Source organism: Portunus trituberculatus, chromosome 38 (genome assembly GCF_017591435.1).
Source record: "Portunus trituberculatus isolate SZX2019 chromosome 38, ASM1759143v1, whole genome shotgun sequence".
NCBI lineage: Eukaryota > Metazoa > Arthropoda > Malacostraca > Decapoda > Portunidae > Portunus > Portunus trituberculatus.
The window spans coordinates 29,676,543-29,694,042 of record NC_059292.1 but is presented as its reverse complement, the minus strand read 5'-3'; the positions used below and the strand labels follow the sequence as shown (position 1 = coordinate 29,694,042).

General features: G+C 44.3%; 2 protein-coding genes across 2 annotated transcripts in view; one reads left to right on the top strand and one right to left on the bottom strand.

The window, feature by feature from the left end:
- The window catches only part of LOC123514508 (hypermethylated in cancer 1 protein-like), a 3,925-nt gene extending 924 nt beyond the window's left edge, over window positions 1-3,001 (top strand). Inside the window, exons 1-4 of the mRNA XM_045272388.1 lie at window positions 1-869; window positions 1,222-1,531; window positions 1,941-2,218; window positions 2,301-3,001. The exon at window positions 1-869 is cut by the window's left edge and continues 924 nt beyond it. Of these exons, the coding sequence (XP_045128323.1) occupies window positions 570-869; window positions 1,222-1,531; window positions 1,941-2,218; window positions 2,301-2,639 (1,227 nt within the window). The 5' untranslated portion in view covers window positions 1-569 and the 3' untranslated portion in view covers window positions 2,640-3,001. The remainder of the gene's footprint in view (window positions 870-1,221; window positions 1,532-1,940; window positions 2,219-2,300) is intronic.
- The window catches only part of LOC123514507, a 74,365-nt gene that overhangs the window by 17,744 nt on the left and 39,121 nt on the right, over window positions 1-17,500 (bottom strand). The window contains 10 exon segments of the mRNA XM_045272387.1: window positions 4,584-4,717; window positions 6,006-6,739; window positions 7,482-7,658; window positions 8,008-8,190; window positions 8,705-8,773; window positions 9,456-9,602; window positions 10,377-10,511; window positions 10,786-10,948; window positions 14,200-14,232; window positions 15,895-15,947. Of these exon segments, the coding sequence (XP_045128322.1) occupies window positions 4,584-4,717; window positions 6,006-6,739; window positions 7,482-7,658; window positions 8,008-8,190; window positions 8,705-8,773; window positions 9,456-9,602; window positions 10,377-10,511; window positions 10,786-10,948; window positions 14,200-14,232; window positions 15,895-15,947 (1,828 nt within the window).

Here is a 17,500-nt window from a genome sequence, read left to right as displayed (position 1 = left end):
ACTTCCCCCAATTTTACGCGACATGATCTAGTCAGCACTGCACAGCCTGACAAATACCCTGGCGTCAACTCATAAGGAATAATGTGCTGGAGAGGACATACAACACTACAGCTGACGTATTCTGACTAACTTCTCGCCTACCAGTCCTCACGTCTTAGTTCCAGGTGTCAGCTGCACATTAACCCCTTCCGTACCATGAAGCGAATTCATATTTATTCTGCTTACTATTTGGCGATTTTATAGTTTCAGAAATTTATGTGGGTGATTAAAATAGAGAAGACCGTGGCCATTAATTTTCTGACCTCCATAGACACCTAATGTCAATAAAATGGTCTAATCTTACAAAAAATCTCAAGGTAAAAATGTGTCCCAGTACTAAAGGTGTTGATAAAAGGAAAATGTATTAAAATTCCTAAGAAAAGAAACTGAAGGGATAAGGCGACAAAGGAACCAAACCTCCATATCTCTTCACACCTACTTCACACACAAACAGAAAAGCACAGAGGTGAAAATCGATGTGTGGTGACAACTCGTGACTCAGAACCCGAAGTGACTCCTGCTGGATAAACATGAATGACACAACCGTCACTCCGCCCCGGCCCGCCCCACCCCTCGGCCCTCTCCTCTCCGTGAATGAAGACGACGACTACGATGCCTGGGTGCTGGCGGGGGGACGACTCTTCCGCGCCCACGCCTCTGTCCTGGCCTCCCACAGCGCCTACTTGCGTGGAGCTGCCGTGGGGGGTGTGACAGGGACGCGCGGGGACGTCAGACTACTGCTCCCTCATGTTCCTCCCGCTGGGTTCGCTGCCATTCTCACCTACATGTACACAGGCCGCCTCCCTGTCACCCCCGCCACACTCTATGAGGTTAGCTGGGCGCGCTGATCCTTCGCATTCATTCACTCATTCTGTATCTTGTCTATTGTTTTCTTCACATCTTTCTTCCTTATTTATCTTTATCCCATCGATTTTAAGATTGAAAGTATTGGTATTAGTAATGGTCATTTGAAGGTTTATGTAATGATAAGGAGAATAACGTGTGTGTGTGTGTGTGTGTGTGTGTGTGTGTGTGTGTGTGTGTGTGTGTGTGTGTGTGTGTGTGTGTGTGTGTGTGTGTATGAACTGTAGTAGCCCAGTGCAGAACTTAACTACCTGTTGCTCTCTCTCTCTCTCTCTCTCTCTCTCTCTCTCTCTCTCTCTCTCTCTCTCTCTCTCTCAGGTGTTGCTTGCGGGGCACCTGCTACAGATGGCAGGTGTGGTGTCCCTCTGCCAGGCGCTGCTCACCACTACCACCACCACCACCACCAGTGCCGGCGAGGGGGGAGCGGGCTTGGGTGTGACCCCGGACCTGCCATCACTGCCCCCTGCCCTCAGTGTGTGGCGGGGGCTGGCTAGACTCGTGCCACCCCCGCCCCACCACCCTCACCAGCACCCAGGCGCCTCCTCCCCCTCCTCCTCGTCACTCACCCTCCCTGCAACCATCATCCGCCCAACTCCAACCCGCGCCCGTCCACTCCACCCGCCGCTTGGTACGTGTGTGTGTGTGTGTGTGTGTGTGTGTGTGTGTGTGTGTGTGTGTGTGTGTGTGTGTGTGTGTGTGTGTGTGTGTGTGTGTGTGTGTGTGTGTGTGTTATCTATTTATTTGTGTTTCAAAGGTCGTTCAATTATTCCTAAGCTGTACATTCGAACCTCCACATTTTGCACAATATACTAATCACACACATACGCCCTCTCCCTTTCCCACCAACACACAAAATGGCAAGATAACCCTCCTTTCCCCCCCCCATTTTTCATAAGCAAACACACAATGGTATATATATAAAAGATAATGTTCTTTTTAAGTCATTTCACGCTAACCAATCCTTACGTTGATTGGTGATTCTTTGGTCACAATCTCAAGTTCACACAGCAGTCCTCCCTCTCCTTCCTTTCCCACAGATCTGACAAGGGAACCCGAGGCGATGGAGACCGAGACTGGCGGGGGTGAGGAGAGAAACACATCAGCGTCCTTCCACCACCACCCAGTTACCTCCACCTCCACCGCCCCACTACAGCAGCCCACCCCGCAACACTTCCACCAAAACTTCAGAGGACTGAGTCACCGCGAGGACAAGGCCACGGTGGGAGGGCGTGTCGGCGCGGTGGTTCTAGACGTGGCCACTTGTGATGGTCCTGTGTTCTTCGAGAGGGTCATCAACAGGGCATATAAAGCCAATGTAAGTGCGTGCGTGTGCGTGTGCGTGTGCGTGTGCGTGTGCGTGTGCGTGTGTGTGTCACCATCCACTCCTCTCTCCACAGCCTCTCCTCGGCCCAGAAGATTCAGAGACAGAGACAGAGATCAATGTGGAGGAGGTGGACTCAAGTGAGGACACATCCAACCGTCCTCCACATGCTGCTGACGACAAGAGCAGAGACGGACTATCCAGCCTCCTTCGGGTCTCCTCCACCACCTCCTTGAAGGGCGAGAGCAAGGTCCTGACACAGCCTTCTCAGCGCAGCTCCTCCCCACCCATACCTAACAACACCCTCAGCAGAACCTACCACTGTGTCTACTGCAACCACACCTTCAAGAGCCACTATTGCTACCAGGTGAGCACAATGAGAACACACACACCCATACACACTCACACACTCTAACATACATTCTCTATTTTTGTTCCATTATGACATCCAAGACATTTTGCTCCATACACTGGGAAATTATACAAAACTATCACAATAAACTGCATCTTAAAGCATCTAAACACACACACACACACATGATAAAGAAGCCTCAACACTCTTTCTAATCTGAACTCTTTTCTCCCTCAACAGAAGCACATGCGGCGCCACATCAACCCCATCACAGTGGAGGTGGACAAGCTGAGGCCATCCACTACTTCCACCACCAACACCACCACCTCCCCAACTTCCCAGAATGACAACACAGTACCAACAGGAGACGGGAATAGCAGTGTGGGGACAGCAGGTGGAGGTGGTGGAGGTGGTGGAGGTGGTGGAGGTGGAGGAGGTGGAGGTGTTGGTAGTGGTGTTGTTGGTGTTGGTGGTGGCTCGACGAAGAGTGGCAGCACCTCTCCCTACAGTAGCCAGACAGTGTCCCCGGCGCCCTCCTCTGAGGGGCTCAAGATTCTGGACCTCAATGTGCAATATTTCCCCTGCAAGACTTGTGGCTCAAAGTTCCCCAGCTACTACTTCGTCCACAAACACCGAAGACTCTGCCACCAAGACGAAGAGAACGCCGCTGCTGCTGCTGCCTCGTACGGGAAGAAGTCTGCACCCACACCCTCCACACCTCCATCCAGCACTGCCTCCACACCTACACCCAGGCCCCCCACACCTGCACCACATGTTCCACCTCCACCTCTGGATGCCACACCCTCACCAGCCGCCGCCGCCAGCACCGCCGCCACCACCACCACCACCACCACAGCTGCTTAGGTGCTGTCAGTCTACCATGGATTTCCAACAATATTCATTAGCAATAAGGGTTTGTGGTGCCCAATGCTATCCTCTAAGATCACTTTTCTAACCTACTTGTGTGCACTCAATTTGCACACTTACTTGCACAAGTTCTTGTTTTTTGCACCAGTACTTTCTGCAGTTCTGCCCAATACCCATAACTCACACACATGATTATGCCAAGTTTATGAGCACTGTTCAACAAATACAGAATACCATTGTCAATGTTTCTCTTTGTCAACCCAAACATCCTCCAGTCTCTTTGTATTTATATGGAGTTGGAAAATACTTCCTTACCATTACTGCAAACATGTGCACACACACGTACATCAGTGTCCTCGTTTGTTACCATGAAAGATGAGGTTTAAGTTCCATTCGGACCACTAAGATTCCCTCCCACTGATAAGTGAATAATTATAGTCCTCTTTGAGTGAAATAAGGTTTGTGTGAAAAGTTCAAGCTCTCTCCAGTAAGGTATCATAGGCAATCACAAAACCCAGAACATGATCCTCAAGACCACCGATTAATCAAACACACATAAAGAACTAGTTTCCCTTACATCCTGAAGCCACATCTTGGCACAGAACAATGAGTCTTGAACATTACGATAAGAAAGTAAGTGTTGAGTTCCCTAAACTGCAAAGCTACAGTTCAGTATTAAGAACCAAAGGAAGCTGATAGAAAAGAAATTTGGGAAAACATCGACAGATTTATCCACTGGTACTCATAATTGCACAAAAGTAAGCAAGAGAAACAAAAATGCATAAGTCATCATAATCATGAACTAATACATATGCAAACCTGTACAACATCACACTACAACATGTCTCCTCAAAAAGCCTAAGTGTCAATGAATTTGGACTGATAAAAAAACCCGTCCAAAATTAATGACAATCATATATGTAAATCTTGAATGAATAAGCAGTTTAAAAAGGCTCTAGGAATTGTAAAAAGGAAAAGAGAGGGAAGCAGGAATAGGAAACTAATTAGAAAATAAAGAATAAAAAACAAAATTAACATTAAGTAGCATTAGAAGAGAATATGGAGAATATCAAAGGAGGAAGAGGATCATGAGACAAAACAAAACTAGCAAGAGGGAGGACAAGGTTGGGGTGTACTCACCATGCTCATGGTTGTCGTCATCACTGGAGTCTTGCGCGTCTTTGGTCTTCTCTTCATCTTTACGAGAACGTTCCCTCCTGGCAGGTTTCTCCCCACTACTGCTACTACCACCGCCACCACTGCTATTCTTGTCACTGTGAGGAGATCAGGGAGGTTAGCCTTTTCTAATTAGCCTAAATGCCTTTGCAGCTTTGTAGGTTTTTACTTTGTGTTGTCAGCAATGCTGTTAAAATCATTCATACTCTCATAGAAGAGTTTCCTAGTAAATTGAATTCTGAAAGACTATGAGAAGTGATTAGATCAGAGAGGTGTACATTAACTAAGGGCACAGACACTGACATGGAAATGCACCACACACACACACACACACACACACACACACACACACACACACACACACACACACACACACACACTACACCGTGTAGTGTAGTGGTTAGCACGCTCGACTCACAATGAAGAGGGTCTGGGTTCGAGTCCCGGAAAGTAGCAAGGCAAATGGGCAAGCCTCTTAATGTGTAGCCCCTGTTCACCTAGCAGTAGATAGGTATGGGATGTAACTTGAGGGGTTGTGGTCTCGCTTTCCCAGTGTGTGGAGTGTGTATTGTGGTCTAAGTCCTACCTGAAGATCGGTCTATGAGCTCTGAGCTCGCTCCATAATGGGGAAGACTGGCTGGGTGACCAGCAGACAACCGTGGTGAATTACACATACATACATACATACATACATACATACATACATACACACACACACACACACACACACACACACACACACACACACACACACACAAGCCAGAGAACCGGGGTTCGATTCCCCGGCCGGGTGGAGATATTTGGGTGTGTCTCCTTTCACATGTAGCCCCTGTTCACCTAGCAGTGAGTAGATACGAGATGTAAATCGAGGAGTTGTGACCTTGTTGTCCCGGTGTGTGGTGTGTGCCTGGTCTCAGGCCTATCCGAAGATCGGAAATAATGAGCTCTGAGCTCGTTCCGTAGGGTAACGTCTGGCTGTCTCGTCAGACTGCAGCAGATCAAATAGTGAAACAGTGAAACACACACACACCAAAATCCAAAAACCAATAAGGATGAAAAGTGCACACCTACAGCATTAACTAATGTAAAAAAGCTGTGAACAATAATTAACGAGCAATAAATGTTTGTTCCATGAAAAGAACAAACAACCAGACAGGATAATGACCATCACAAGAGATGACATAATATCTGAGTGTAAGTTGTCATTAGTCTTGGTGGTAAAAACAATAATTCAAGCAAAACTGCCACTCACAGTAACTAACTGATCCTTGTGCATTTCTTATGTGACAGTCCCTGCAAAACACATTTATGACACTTTAACCAATGAGGGAATAAAACACAAACACGCTGATGTGATGCGAAAAGTGAGCATTCTGAGAAGCATACCTGAGGGAGAGGTTTTCCTTGTCCTTCTCCTGCACCTCTTTACTGGATATGCTGGATATAGTGGTGGTGGCGGTGGACGTGGAGGTGGAAGTGGAGGTGGGTGCCTCGCTGGTGGTAGTGGCCACCAAGTCATTGGGGGCTGGGGTGGAGCCAGGCGAGGTAGCCGGGGTACTGTTGGCAGTGGCATTGTGGGTGGAGTTGGAGGCAGTAGAGTTGGGGGGCTGCTGCTGCTGCTGCTGTTGTTGCTGAGCCCCCCCAAAGTTTTGGTTGTCCTCCTGTCCGGCAGAGATGGACAGAGAACTACGAGTGGTGGATGGGTTCTGTGTACGCAAGGCAGCAGCAGACCCTCTGGTGGTGACCCCCGTGGAGTTGAGCCCCACCATCTCCACCACTGGCTGGTTGTTGGGTTTGCGCGGCCGTCGTATCCGCCGTTTCACCAGCATCTTGTAGTTCTCCTTCTTTTTGGTGCTATAGTAATATTGAATACAATCACTCACAGACTTCCTTTCCAGGTAACTTCCTATCACCACGAAGTTCTTTGGGTGTTGTAGATATTTTTCTTTGAATATTTCCCTCTCCTGTTCGGTCCAGATATTTATATTTTTGTATTCTTTGTATTCACTAATGGGTTCCTCTATTAGTCCGTTTTTGTTAATATACCGTTGCTTTCGCTTCCTCTCCTCCAGAAGGATTGGGGGAATCACAGCATAAGCTCGCATCTTTTTGTCCTCATTCTGAAAGTAAAGTAAAGAATTAGGCAACTGTTAATGTATGTGTGTCATCACATCACAATCACTTATTACCAATTACCTCATAACTGTCAACACCACCTCTCATTAGTTCCCAAGAGAGGTCTTCACATCTTGTTCCATTATCATCCTCAAACCATCACCACACTATTTGATATCATCATAACTATGGTCTTCCCAAAATAAAACTACTTATTACATTTTCTATTTGCTTAAACTTCAAACTACAGATCAGCAGTTTAATTCAGTTTGTTGAGCAGAAGCCAGATGAGTGAACACAGTGCAAAGCAATACATCTCATCCTTGCTGTGGCAGACTTACCTGTACATTGCCAATACTCATATTTCTCACAGCAAAAGTAAGTATCCCACAACAATCAATGTCTCAAGGCAACTTCTCACTGTTTCAGAACAATTCATGCCACAATTCACTGGCATGAAGTAACATTTATCGGGAAAAGAGAATCCCAACTTCAATGATGCAGCAGCTAAATATTCCAAGGCAGCGGGAGAGTGGATTATGTTCATAGCATGTTATTAACCTTGACTAAAATAAAATAATTTCCCAAGTGACGCAGTGTGCATCCTGCCCCAAACATAGAAGCATACTGCAACAAAATTTAATTCAATAATATTTAAGAAAAGTTCTGACTTCTTTTCTAATTTAAATTATCTTTGGCCTATACACTATGTACACAATGTACTTCTTCATATCTTCACTCTCTCACCTCCTGTTCCTGAAGGCCATCCATGATCTCCTCCATCTCTGCATCACTCTTGACTCTCGCTCCCACCCGAGAGAACCTTTCCTTCTCCTCGCGCTGCTTCCTCAACTCGGGGAACACCTTCTCAAACAGCTCACGATTCTTCGCCACCTTCTCCTTGTGCTTCTTGGAGTTCTCAACCTGTTGAAATTATTAACTTCCTTACACTGACTACTATGAGGGACCTAATCTCTCTCCTGTCATTTCATTTCATCTTTGTAACAAACACCACTTCCTTTAATGATCACCACCATCATCTCTTACTGCTTTCATCTTCATAAAATACTCACCCTTTCCAATATCATCATCTTCCTAACTCCAAAAGCAGTGATATAACAAACTTACTGTTGATTATACTTCAATAGAAATTACTAAAATATTGAAAGTCCCCAATATCAAGACAGAAATGGTTACTTTCTTTTCCTTCTTCAGCTTTGTTTACACTACTACCCACCCTCACACACACAAAAACACACACACACACACATACCTTCTCCACTCTCTTGAGCCACTCAGTCATAAGCTTGGAGTATGTCTGGGTGAGGTGTGACTCGCGCTCATTCTTGCTGGCGTGGCGCTTCTTGAAGTACTCCATGAGCCGCCGCTTGAAGCCTGCGTATTGCCTTTTGTTGGCCATGTAGACCTCTGTGTCGGTGGGTTGGTGGTACAGTGGCTGTGGCACACAAAAAGAAACTATCTGAAACTGTCTTGGCATGTGAAGCAGATTACTGAGAGATAGGATTAAGAATGTGCTGAAGTAAAATTTAGGATCAAAATAAAAATTCCCAGACTGATTGAAGAACATATGGAACTGACAACAAAGAGGCACATTACAGCATTGACTTATGTAAGCACAGATACAGCTTTTTTATGATAATTAGGAATATTGAAAGACACCAACAACTATGTTGTAACTGTAGTGATATGACTGCTATTTTCATTATTACTCCTCTGCAGTGACTATTTTCTCTTCTCATTCCAGTTCTAAATCTACTTCACTTCACTTCAATACTTCCTTCACTTTTATGTCCCCCTCTATCCTGCCTCCACAAAGTCCCACCCACCACACCACATGTCACTATTAATAGGTGAAGTCCCCTCTTTCTCACCCCCACCCTTCACCCCCTACAATGTAAGTGCTTCAGGCCTACCAAACACCAAGTGGTGAGTGAGCCGCTGCCACTCACCAGGACGCTGGGCACATCAGCGGGCGGCATTAACTTGTCCAGGACATTATGGGATTCCTCCGCCTTTTTCTGCAATGGGTGATAACAAAAGGTATAAGAAATTTTCAAGATACTAAAAGTGCTCGATCGCTCGCTCTCGCTCTCGCTCTTTCTCTCTATCACCATCTCCTCCACTAAACAGGATGGGGGGAAAGTCCAAACATGAAAAGTAGGTTGAGAGTACTCTATCCTGATAAATGAGCCATACACACAAATATACACCCTTTCCATCACCTAGCATATATCTGCACCACTTTTACTCTCATAATAACAATACTATTTTTTTAGTTGGTCTTGGGCAGGTAAAAGGCACATCAAGGATTCTGTGACATTGTTTTGGAAGCAAATGGGCAAGATGGAATTCCCAGCCTAAAATATGTAATGTAGGACCAGAAGAGGCTTTTCCTGTTATGATGATCCAGTCTGGTGAAGCTGGATGATGACAAAACAAGAGAAAGTGATATCTCTCTCTCTCTCTCTCTCTCTCTCTCTCTCTCTCTCTCTCTCTCTCTCTAAGTGACAGCAATAGCAGATGACGTCTAACTATGTAAAAGAAGATGACGTAAGGACTTTTGCTATGCCAACGCGTGTAGAGCTACAGTCTTAAGTGATCCTCAGACTTAGGGAACATGAAAATACAGAACACACACACACACACACACACACACACACACACACACACACACACACACACACACACACTATGTCTTACCCTGTTTTCAGCATAGATGATCTGTGCAATGCTGTGGTGTCTTGGCTCCTTGGTGTCATCTTCCTCTGCCTTGGCCCCATCTCCCTTCTGTGCAGCCACCTCCAGCTCTCCCTCTTTCTTGCGCAGCTTGGCAATGCTTGACTCAGCCTGGTAGAAAGCAAAATTGTCAATATTCAATGTTTTTATTACCCATTATACACAATATTTGTTTAGCAAGGAGAGAGAGAGAGAGAGAGAGAGAGAGAGAGAGAGAGAGAGAGAGAGAGAGAGAGAGAGAGAGAGAGAGAGAGAGAGAGAGAGAGAGAGAGAGAGAGAGAGAGAAATAATACCAAGGAGCTACAAATACCTGATATACAGAAACTACTCCTTGTTTATCATTGCTCATGTATAATTTGATATCCTAAGTTAAGAGAGAAGCTGTAAAGAAATATAGCAATGATGGGCTTGGTGTTGCATGATGCAGCAGGGCAGTGGCAGAACGGTGAGACGTGATAATGACACAACATTCATAATCTCCCATGGTGAAGGTGACTTGCCAAATGAGAGAGAGAGAGAGAGAGAGAGAGAGAGAGAGAGAGAGAGAGAGAGAGAGAGAGAGAGAGAGAGAGAGAGAGAGAGAGAGAGAGAGAGAGAGAGAGAGTGTTGCCATCTTACTCTCCACTCCACTCAATGATGCACCATAAGTCATAATTCAGAAATTCAACTCTTTTCAATTGTTGTGTTTTACTTTGCTATGTTATGTTATGTTATGTTATGTTATGCTGCAATTCAACACAACACACCTCATTCTCCTTTGCTATCAATTATGCTGCTATACTAGGCTTTATTGTTCTATGTTCACCTTTACTTTTAATCTAAAACTGCCCTTTACATTACTACACTATTTTAGGTTATATTGTGTTATGTTCTGCTGATGCTCACCTTCGCAATCTCCCTGTCCACTTGTTCTATGTGCTTGAGGAGATCGTCTTTGGTGGAGCGGAGGGGCGACTCATCTCGGGGGTCGTTGGGCATGGTGGGGGAGATGGCCTCCACCTGCGGGGTGTAGGTGGACTCCTGCGGGCAAAGGATCAGTCAGGCGGTGCTGCTGCAAGGTGTGTGGAGTTCCCTGCCTCCATTAAGACTTTTACAGATATATACAGATAAGCAAATCTCTCTACTGTAATATGCACTAATGAAAACATGAATTACAATAAAGTTTGACTACAAGTAAAGTAAAAATGTGAAAACAAAAAATACTTGAGACAGAGCATTAGAATCTTAACAGTTTTGTGAAAGAATATGAACCTCTCTAAAAACACACACTTATAAACACAAACACACCACAAACCTTGTTACTATGGTTGTTGTCTGAGGTGTCAATGACAAGTGGGCCACGAGTGTCAGGCTTGGCGGTCAACCTGATCCGTTTGCTGGAGTCCATGGTGGTACTGACTGCCAGGGAGTTGTTGGGCACGAGCGGCATCAAATCCGAGCGTGGTGAAGCGTAAGGCCTTCAGGTCAGAGCAGCACAGAAGGAAAGGGAATAAGGAAGTGTTAGTCATCACTGTTTGGGACATAATTGGCACACATGCGTATTCACACACACACACACACACACACACACACACACACACACACACACACACACACACACACACACACACACTTATCTCATGCTTTTTATGTTCCTAGGGAATTGCTGCTGTTGTTGCTGCTCCTCCTCAACTGTTAACTACCACTTCAACTCTTGCTCCCTTATAACAACTACACCTATTCCCACTCACCCTCAGCCATCACCAATGTATGCTTCTGGTGACGTATTACATCCACTATCGTTAAGTAATTGCTCATAAAAGGTGACAGAACAATATTCAGTAGCTAAGTTATTATAGTAAAGCTTTTTAATTTAATTTTTCTATTATGTGAGGTTGGTTTAATTAACAATGATATCCTTCTTTTAATTCCTTCACCTCTATTTATCTTTCTTAGTTCCCAAGTGATCAGCATATCATCACAGCAACACATGCACCTGTTCCTCTCCTTATCACTTGCTAACTTTACTTTCTCATGCACCTTGAAACATGTTTACACTGATACTACTAACACCTGCTACCTTCCTTCACCTCCCTGTCATTTCAAGCCCACTAACAATGAAATTTAATCAACTAAAATGTTTGTTTCCTTTACAATTCCATCCACTACACTGTATAAATGACACTGATGCTCAGTAGGTGGTAACATAAAATTCATGTATTCGTCAAGTTCATAATAGGAAACAATTCACACCTAGACTTAATCTGAGGTGAGTGAAGAAGTGAGTGTGCCCCTTAAATAAATGCTCTGACATGACCACCACATATCTCATCCTTTATTAATGACTCATTCCTCCCCCAACTGTCCTACTGGTGACATGAAACACCCAAACACTATCCTGCACCCAAACACACACGCGCCCACACACAAATTATATGAAGCACCACATCAGTAAACAACACAATTATGAATAGCACTGGGCTGTTCATGTCTGTCATGTTTCTCACTATTGTTATTACTCAATACCACAATGTTATCATTAGAGAGTGAGTGAGAGTGAGCAGGTGGGTAGATGGGAGAGGGCAGGGTGAGGCTAGATGGAAGGGTAGGTGTGGGGGGGGTGCAGGCATGAAAACACAGGACAGGGTAGGGTAGGGTAGGGTAGGGTAAGGAAAGGTATGGTAGGGTGAAGGGCTGGGGGGGAAATTCATAAGGATTTGATGGTTATTAGTCAACAACACCAATGTAATAACACCCTTTCTCTTTGTTTACCACAGGACAATTATATTAAAGCAACACACTTCTACTGTACTACACTGTTGCTGTTTGCTTCCTTCCAACCAACTCAACAAACACATAAGAAAAAAAATATATATATATAAATTACCACAAACTACAGACATTACATAGTGGTGGAACAAATCATAAACATTAAACAAATCAATCAATCAATCAATAAATAAAGCACATCACTGAGTTTCATTGTCAAGGCAGCAAGAAAGCAAGGAAGGAAGGAAGGAAGGAAGGAAGGAAGGAAGGAAGGAAGGAAGGAAGGAAGGAAGGAAGAATGAAAGGAAGAAAGAATGAAAGGAAGCAGGGTTTTTTTTTCAATTGCAGTGGTCTGGGCAGGATATAAATCAGGATAAAAGAATGGTGAAGGAAGGAGATGGATAGGAAGGGAAGAAGGAAAGGAGAAAATACTAATGGATAAAGGACGTTAGGAAAACAAAAAAGTCAAGTGAAGGACAGAAGAGAAATGTGACAGAAAAGTGAGTAATAAAAGAAAGAAAAACAAAAGAAAAACAAAAGGGCGGGGGAAGTAGTGAAAAAAGCAAGCATAAAGGAATATGAAGAAAATACAGGAATGGAAAGGAAAAATGAGAGAGAGAGAGAGAGAGAGAGAGAGAGAGAGAGAGAGAGAGAGAGAGAGAGAGAGAGAGAGAGAGAGAGAGAGAGAGAGAGAGAGAGAGAGCAATCCTTGCCACCAGTGTCAAGGAGAAAAAGGGGAAAAAGGCAAAAGAAAGAAGGGGGAAATGAAGGCATGGATGAAGGGAGGAGACGGGAGGAGAGGAGGGAAATGTACAAGGGGGGAGAAGAGGGGAGCAAGTGAGCCTAACAAGGTCCTCTGAAGAAATAAGAAAAAAAGACCTGTAGAAGGGAGAGTGGATATGTCTGCAGGAAATGAACTGTGTGTAATTCACCTCGGTCACCTGCTGGTCTTCCCCATTACGGAGCGAGCTCAGACCTCATAGACCGATCTTCGGGTAGGACTGAGACCACAACACACTTCACACACTGGGAAAGCGAGGCCACAACCCCTCGAGTTACATCCCATACCTATTTACTGCTAGGTGAACAGGGGCCACACATTAAGAGGCTTGCCCATTTGCCTCGCCGCATCGGGACTCGAACCCGGCCCTCTCGATTGTGAGTCGAGCGTGCTAACCACTACACTAAGCGGTGTGTGTGTGTGTGTGTGTGTGTGTGTGTGTGTGTGTGTGTGTGTGTGTGTGTGTGTGTGTGTGTGTGTGTGTGTGTGTGTGTTGCACTGTTGCTGTCATAATGTCCAAAGGAAAAAAGTGAGCAAGGGTGGCAGAGAGACCCATTGGCAACAAGGCCCCCAGTGTTACATGATGAGGGGAGGGAGGAATGAAAAAAAAAAAATAGGAGGAAAAGGACATACATGTGATCTGAAGGAAGGAAAAGGAAGGAAGGAAGAGAAGAGAGAGAGAGAGAGAGAGAGAGAGAGAGAGAGAGAGAGAGAGAGAGAGAGAGAGAGAGAGAGAGAGAGAGAGAGAGAGAGAGAGAGAGAGAGAGAGAGAGAGAGAGAGGTGACAGAGCAGAGGTAAGTAAGAGTATGGGAGGTAGTAAAGGGAAAGGCAGTAGGAAATGGGAGATGAAGGAGAGGGTGAGGAAGAGGAAGAGGGAAAGGGAGCCCAATCTACTACAGTTATCATTTGTAACGTTAAAAAGAGACAGTTGGCAACGGCACAGCTGAATCCCCAAAACTTTTCCTCAGCTGAGACAAAAAAAGGAGAGAGAGAGAGAGAGAGAGAGAGAGAGAGAGAGAGAGAGAGAGAGAGAGAGAGAGAGAGAGAGAGAGAGAGAGAGAGAGAGAGAGAGAGAGAGAACCTCATGTCAATAGTTAATATCAATAATTACAGATAAATATAGAGGTATAAAAAATATATATGACAATGGTCACAAATTTACTCCGTTAGCCACATACCATAACATTTCCGCCCCTGCGCGCGAGTAGGGCCTGCGGGAGGGAGGGGGGTCAAGTTAGCGCATCCATTACCTCTATGCACCAAACACATGTTATACAGATTTGGGGAGGTTGATTGGGGGTGTGGGGAAGCTGGAGGGGGGATGTGGGGGAAGAGGAAGGGGGTGGGGTTGTCGCTGGAGGGGTGAATACAGGCTAGGGTGTCCTGTGGGGTGCTGGACAGGGGTGAATGTCATGGAGGGTGAGAAGGGAATGGATGAGGCCAGGATGGGTATGGTCCAGACAAGGGAATGGGTGTTTTGAGGGTACAGGAGGTGGGTGGTATGGAATGAGTGTGTTGTCAAGACTCTGGGATGGGATGGGAGGGAGGGAGGGAGGGAGGGAGGGAGGGAGGATAGGGAGCTGAGGTAAGGGGTGAGTGAGGGATGGGAGTAGTGAGGGAGGGATCTGAGGTGGTGCCTTATGCTGCCTCCTTGGATGCCCACCCACCCCATCACCTCACCCTGACTGACTGACTGACTGACTGCTGGTACACTATCTGAGTTCCCATATTACCAGGGAACACAGCAGTACGTAACATAACTCAATTCAAAAGGGAATGGGAAAGTACATCATAATAATAATAATAATAATAATAATAATAATAATAATAATAATAATAATAATAATAATAATGAATGTATATAAAAATTTACAAAGGCTTAAATAAAAAAAGTAAAAAAAAATAAACAATAACTTGCATATAAAAAGTTAAAGCATAAAAATAAAAATGAAAATAAGATGAATAAATAATCACATAAATCAAATTAACAAAATAACTAGAATCTATCTTTCACTTCATGATGAAAGTGTGTGTGTGTGTGTGTGTGTGTGTGTGTGTGTGTGTGTGTGTGTGTGTGTGTGTGTGTGTGTGTGTGTGTGTGTGTGTGTGTGTGTGTGTGTGTGTGTGTGTGTGTGTGTAGCCAGGTGAGACACTTGTTAAGGAGACATGCTACATTCAGAGGTGAAATATTACCCCCAACAGATGATTAAGAGCTGCACTATTCATGGCTGTATACACACTAATCTATTCATCTCTCTCTCTCTCTCTCTCTCTCTCTCTCTCTCTCTCTCTCTCTCTCTCTCTCTCTCTCTCTCTCTCTCTCTCTGGTGTGTTCAAACCTTTATATATCCTCCCTAGAACCTATTCCCCCTACGATTCAAGTAAATAACCTCCAACTTTCTTTGACAGTCTGTGAGAAAAGTCCTTATTTTATGCTTGAGTGGAATAAACATCTTTACTTATTCATTTCTGTTTAGGACATGAATCCCTTAAGGCCATCCCTCAACTAACACCTGATTATAAAATAAATACGTAAAAACATTGCAGAAACCACTACTTGCTCTACAAATGCTCCCATAACCCCTTACTTACACTGACCCACACTCCTTATCAAGTTAACCTGCCCCCTAAAGCCTGCCTCGCTTTGACCTCTGCCTCCCCTAAGGACTTCCTCGGCACAGCAAACACACACAAGGAGGTATGAGGTGGTAAGGTAAGGTCTTGGTGGGTGGTGGAAGTGGTAATGAAGGTGGTGGTGGTGGTGGTGGTGGTGGTGGTGGTGGTGGTGGTGGTGGTGGTGGTGGTGGGTGATTCTGGGAGTTTGACCTGAGCTAGCCTGGCAAGTGCCCTGCCCAGCCAGCAGCCAGCCTTACCCATAGGGTCCCATGATGGTGGGCCGTCTGTGGGGGAGCATCACCGGTCGGTCCTGCCAAAAGAGACATGGTCAGTTTATCAAAAAGAAATTAAGAAAAGAAAAAGTGTCAGCTCCCCAACACTTAGAGCAAATCCATTAACATCATTTATATTATGTAAGAAGGGAAAGATGAGCAAGGGCAACATAAAAGAGATAAAACCATACAAAAAGTCCACTAAATTGCCATTCCCCTTGCAGGTCCAAGTGTTAAAACCTGTCAAAAAAAGGGGGGATAAAAGTTTTGAAACCTCCCTCATAGCCCCTTCAGTATCATATCGCATATTCATATTCATTCTGTTTACTATCTGGCAATTTTATACAGCTCCAGAAACTTATGTGGGGGATTGAAATAGTAAAGACTCTGGACATTAATCTTTTGACCACCAAAGACCCTTCCTAATGCAAATAAAATCATCAAACCACACCCAAAAATGAAGGTAAAAATAAATCTCAGTTTTGAAGGGATTAAATGAAGTCAAGTCACAGGAAGTTGGAAACACAGAAGCAGATAAGGAGTTCCAGAGTTTACCAGAGCTTATCAGAGTTTATAGCCAAATTCAATAATGTCACTGATACATAATAAATCTTACACACACAAGCTCACTATATAACTACCTATCTCATCATCATTACTCTCATCAAGGTCTCATCACTATGCAAACGTGACCTTTTTCCCTCCATGTGATACTGAAACAAACCCCTCAACATTTATTTTTGTGTAGGAAGAAAGACAAAATCATACAATACGAATTTCAAATATACAGTAGCACAAAACTAAGATAAAATAAAGATGATACATGATGATTCTGGGATACATATAATTCTACCAATATAAAAGTGTAAAAAGTAAAAAAGAAATTAGACTTCCTAGTGCAGAATAAATCATATCAGAGAGAGAGAGAGAGAGAGAGAGAGAGAGAGAGAGAGAGAGAGAGAGAGAGAGAGAGAGAGAGAGAGAGAGAATTTCCAAGCACACAATAAATCATATAAGGTGAGGCAGGATTAGACAAAAAAAAAATGTATGTTATGTTGGCTCAGCAGTTGTCGGCAGTCAAAAATACAAAAAATAAATAAATAAATAATAAAGAATGAGAGAGAGAGAGAGAGAGAGAGAGAGAGAGAGAGAGAGAGAGAGAGAGAGAGAGAGAGATGGTTGGCAGGACAGGGCTGGCATCAGAAAGTTTTATAAGGTGGGGATGTCACTGGTGCACGATGGAAAGCCTTATTCATTCATTCACATATTTTTTTCAGAAGAAATTTCCATTCTGTAAGTCTTTTTCCCCCGCTGGTAATGGGATATTTCCCATTTAAACCTCTTCAATACTGAGACGCATTTTTACCATGATTTTAAGGGTGTGATTAGACAATTTCATTTACATTAGGAAGGGTCTATGGAGGTCAAAAGATTAACCCCTTCAGTACCATGACTCAATTTCATATTAATTCTGCTTTGGTGATTCTATACAGCCTCAGGATCTCATGTGAGGGATTAAAATAGTGAAGACTGTGGCCGTTAATCTTCTGATCACCACAGACCCTTCCTAATGTAAATAAAATGGTCTAAT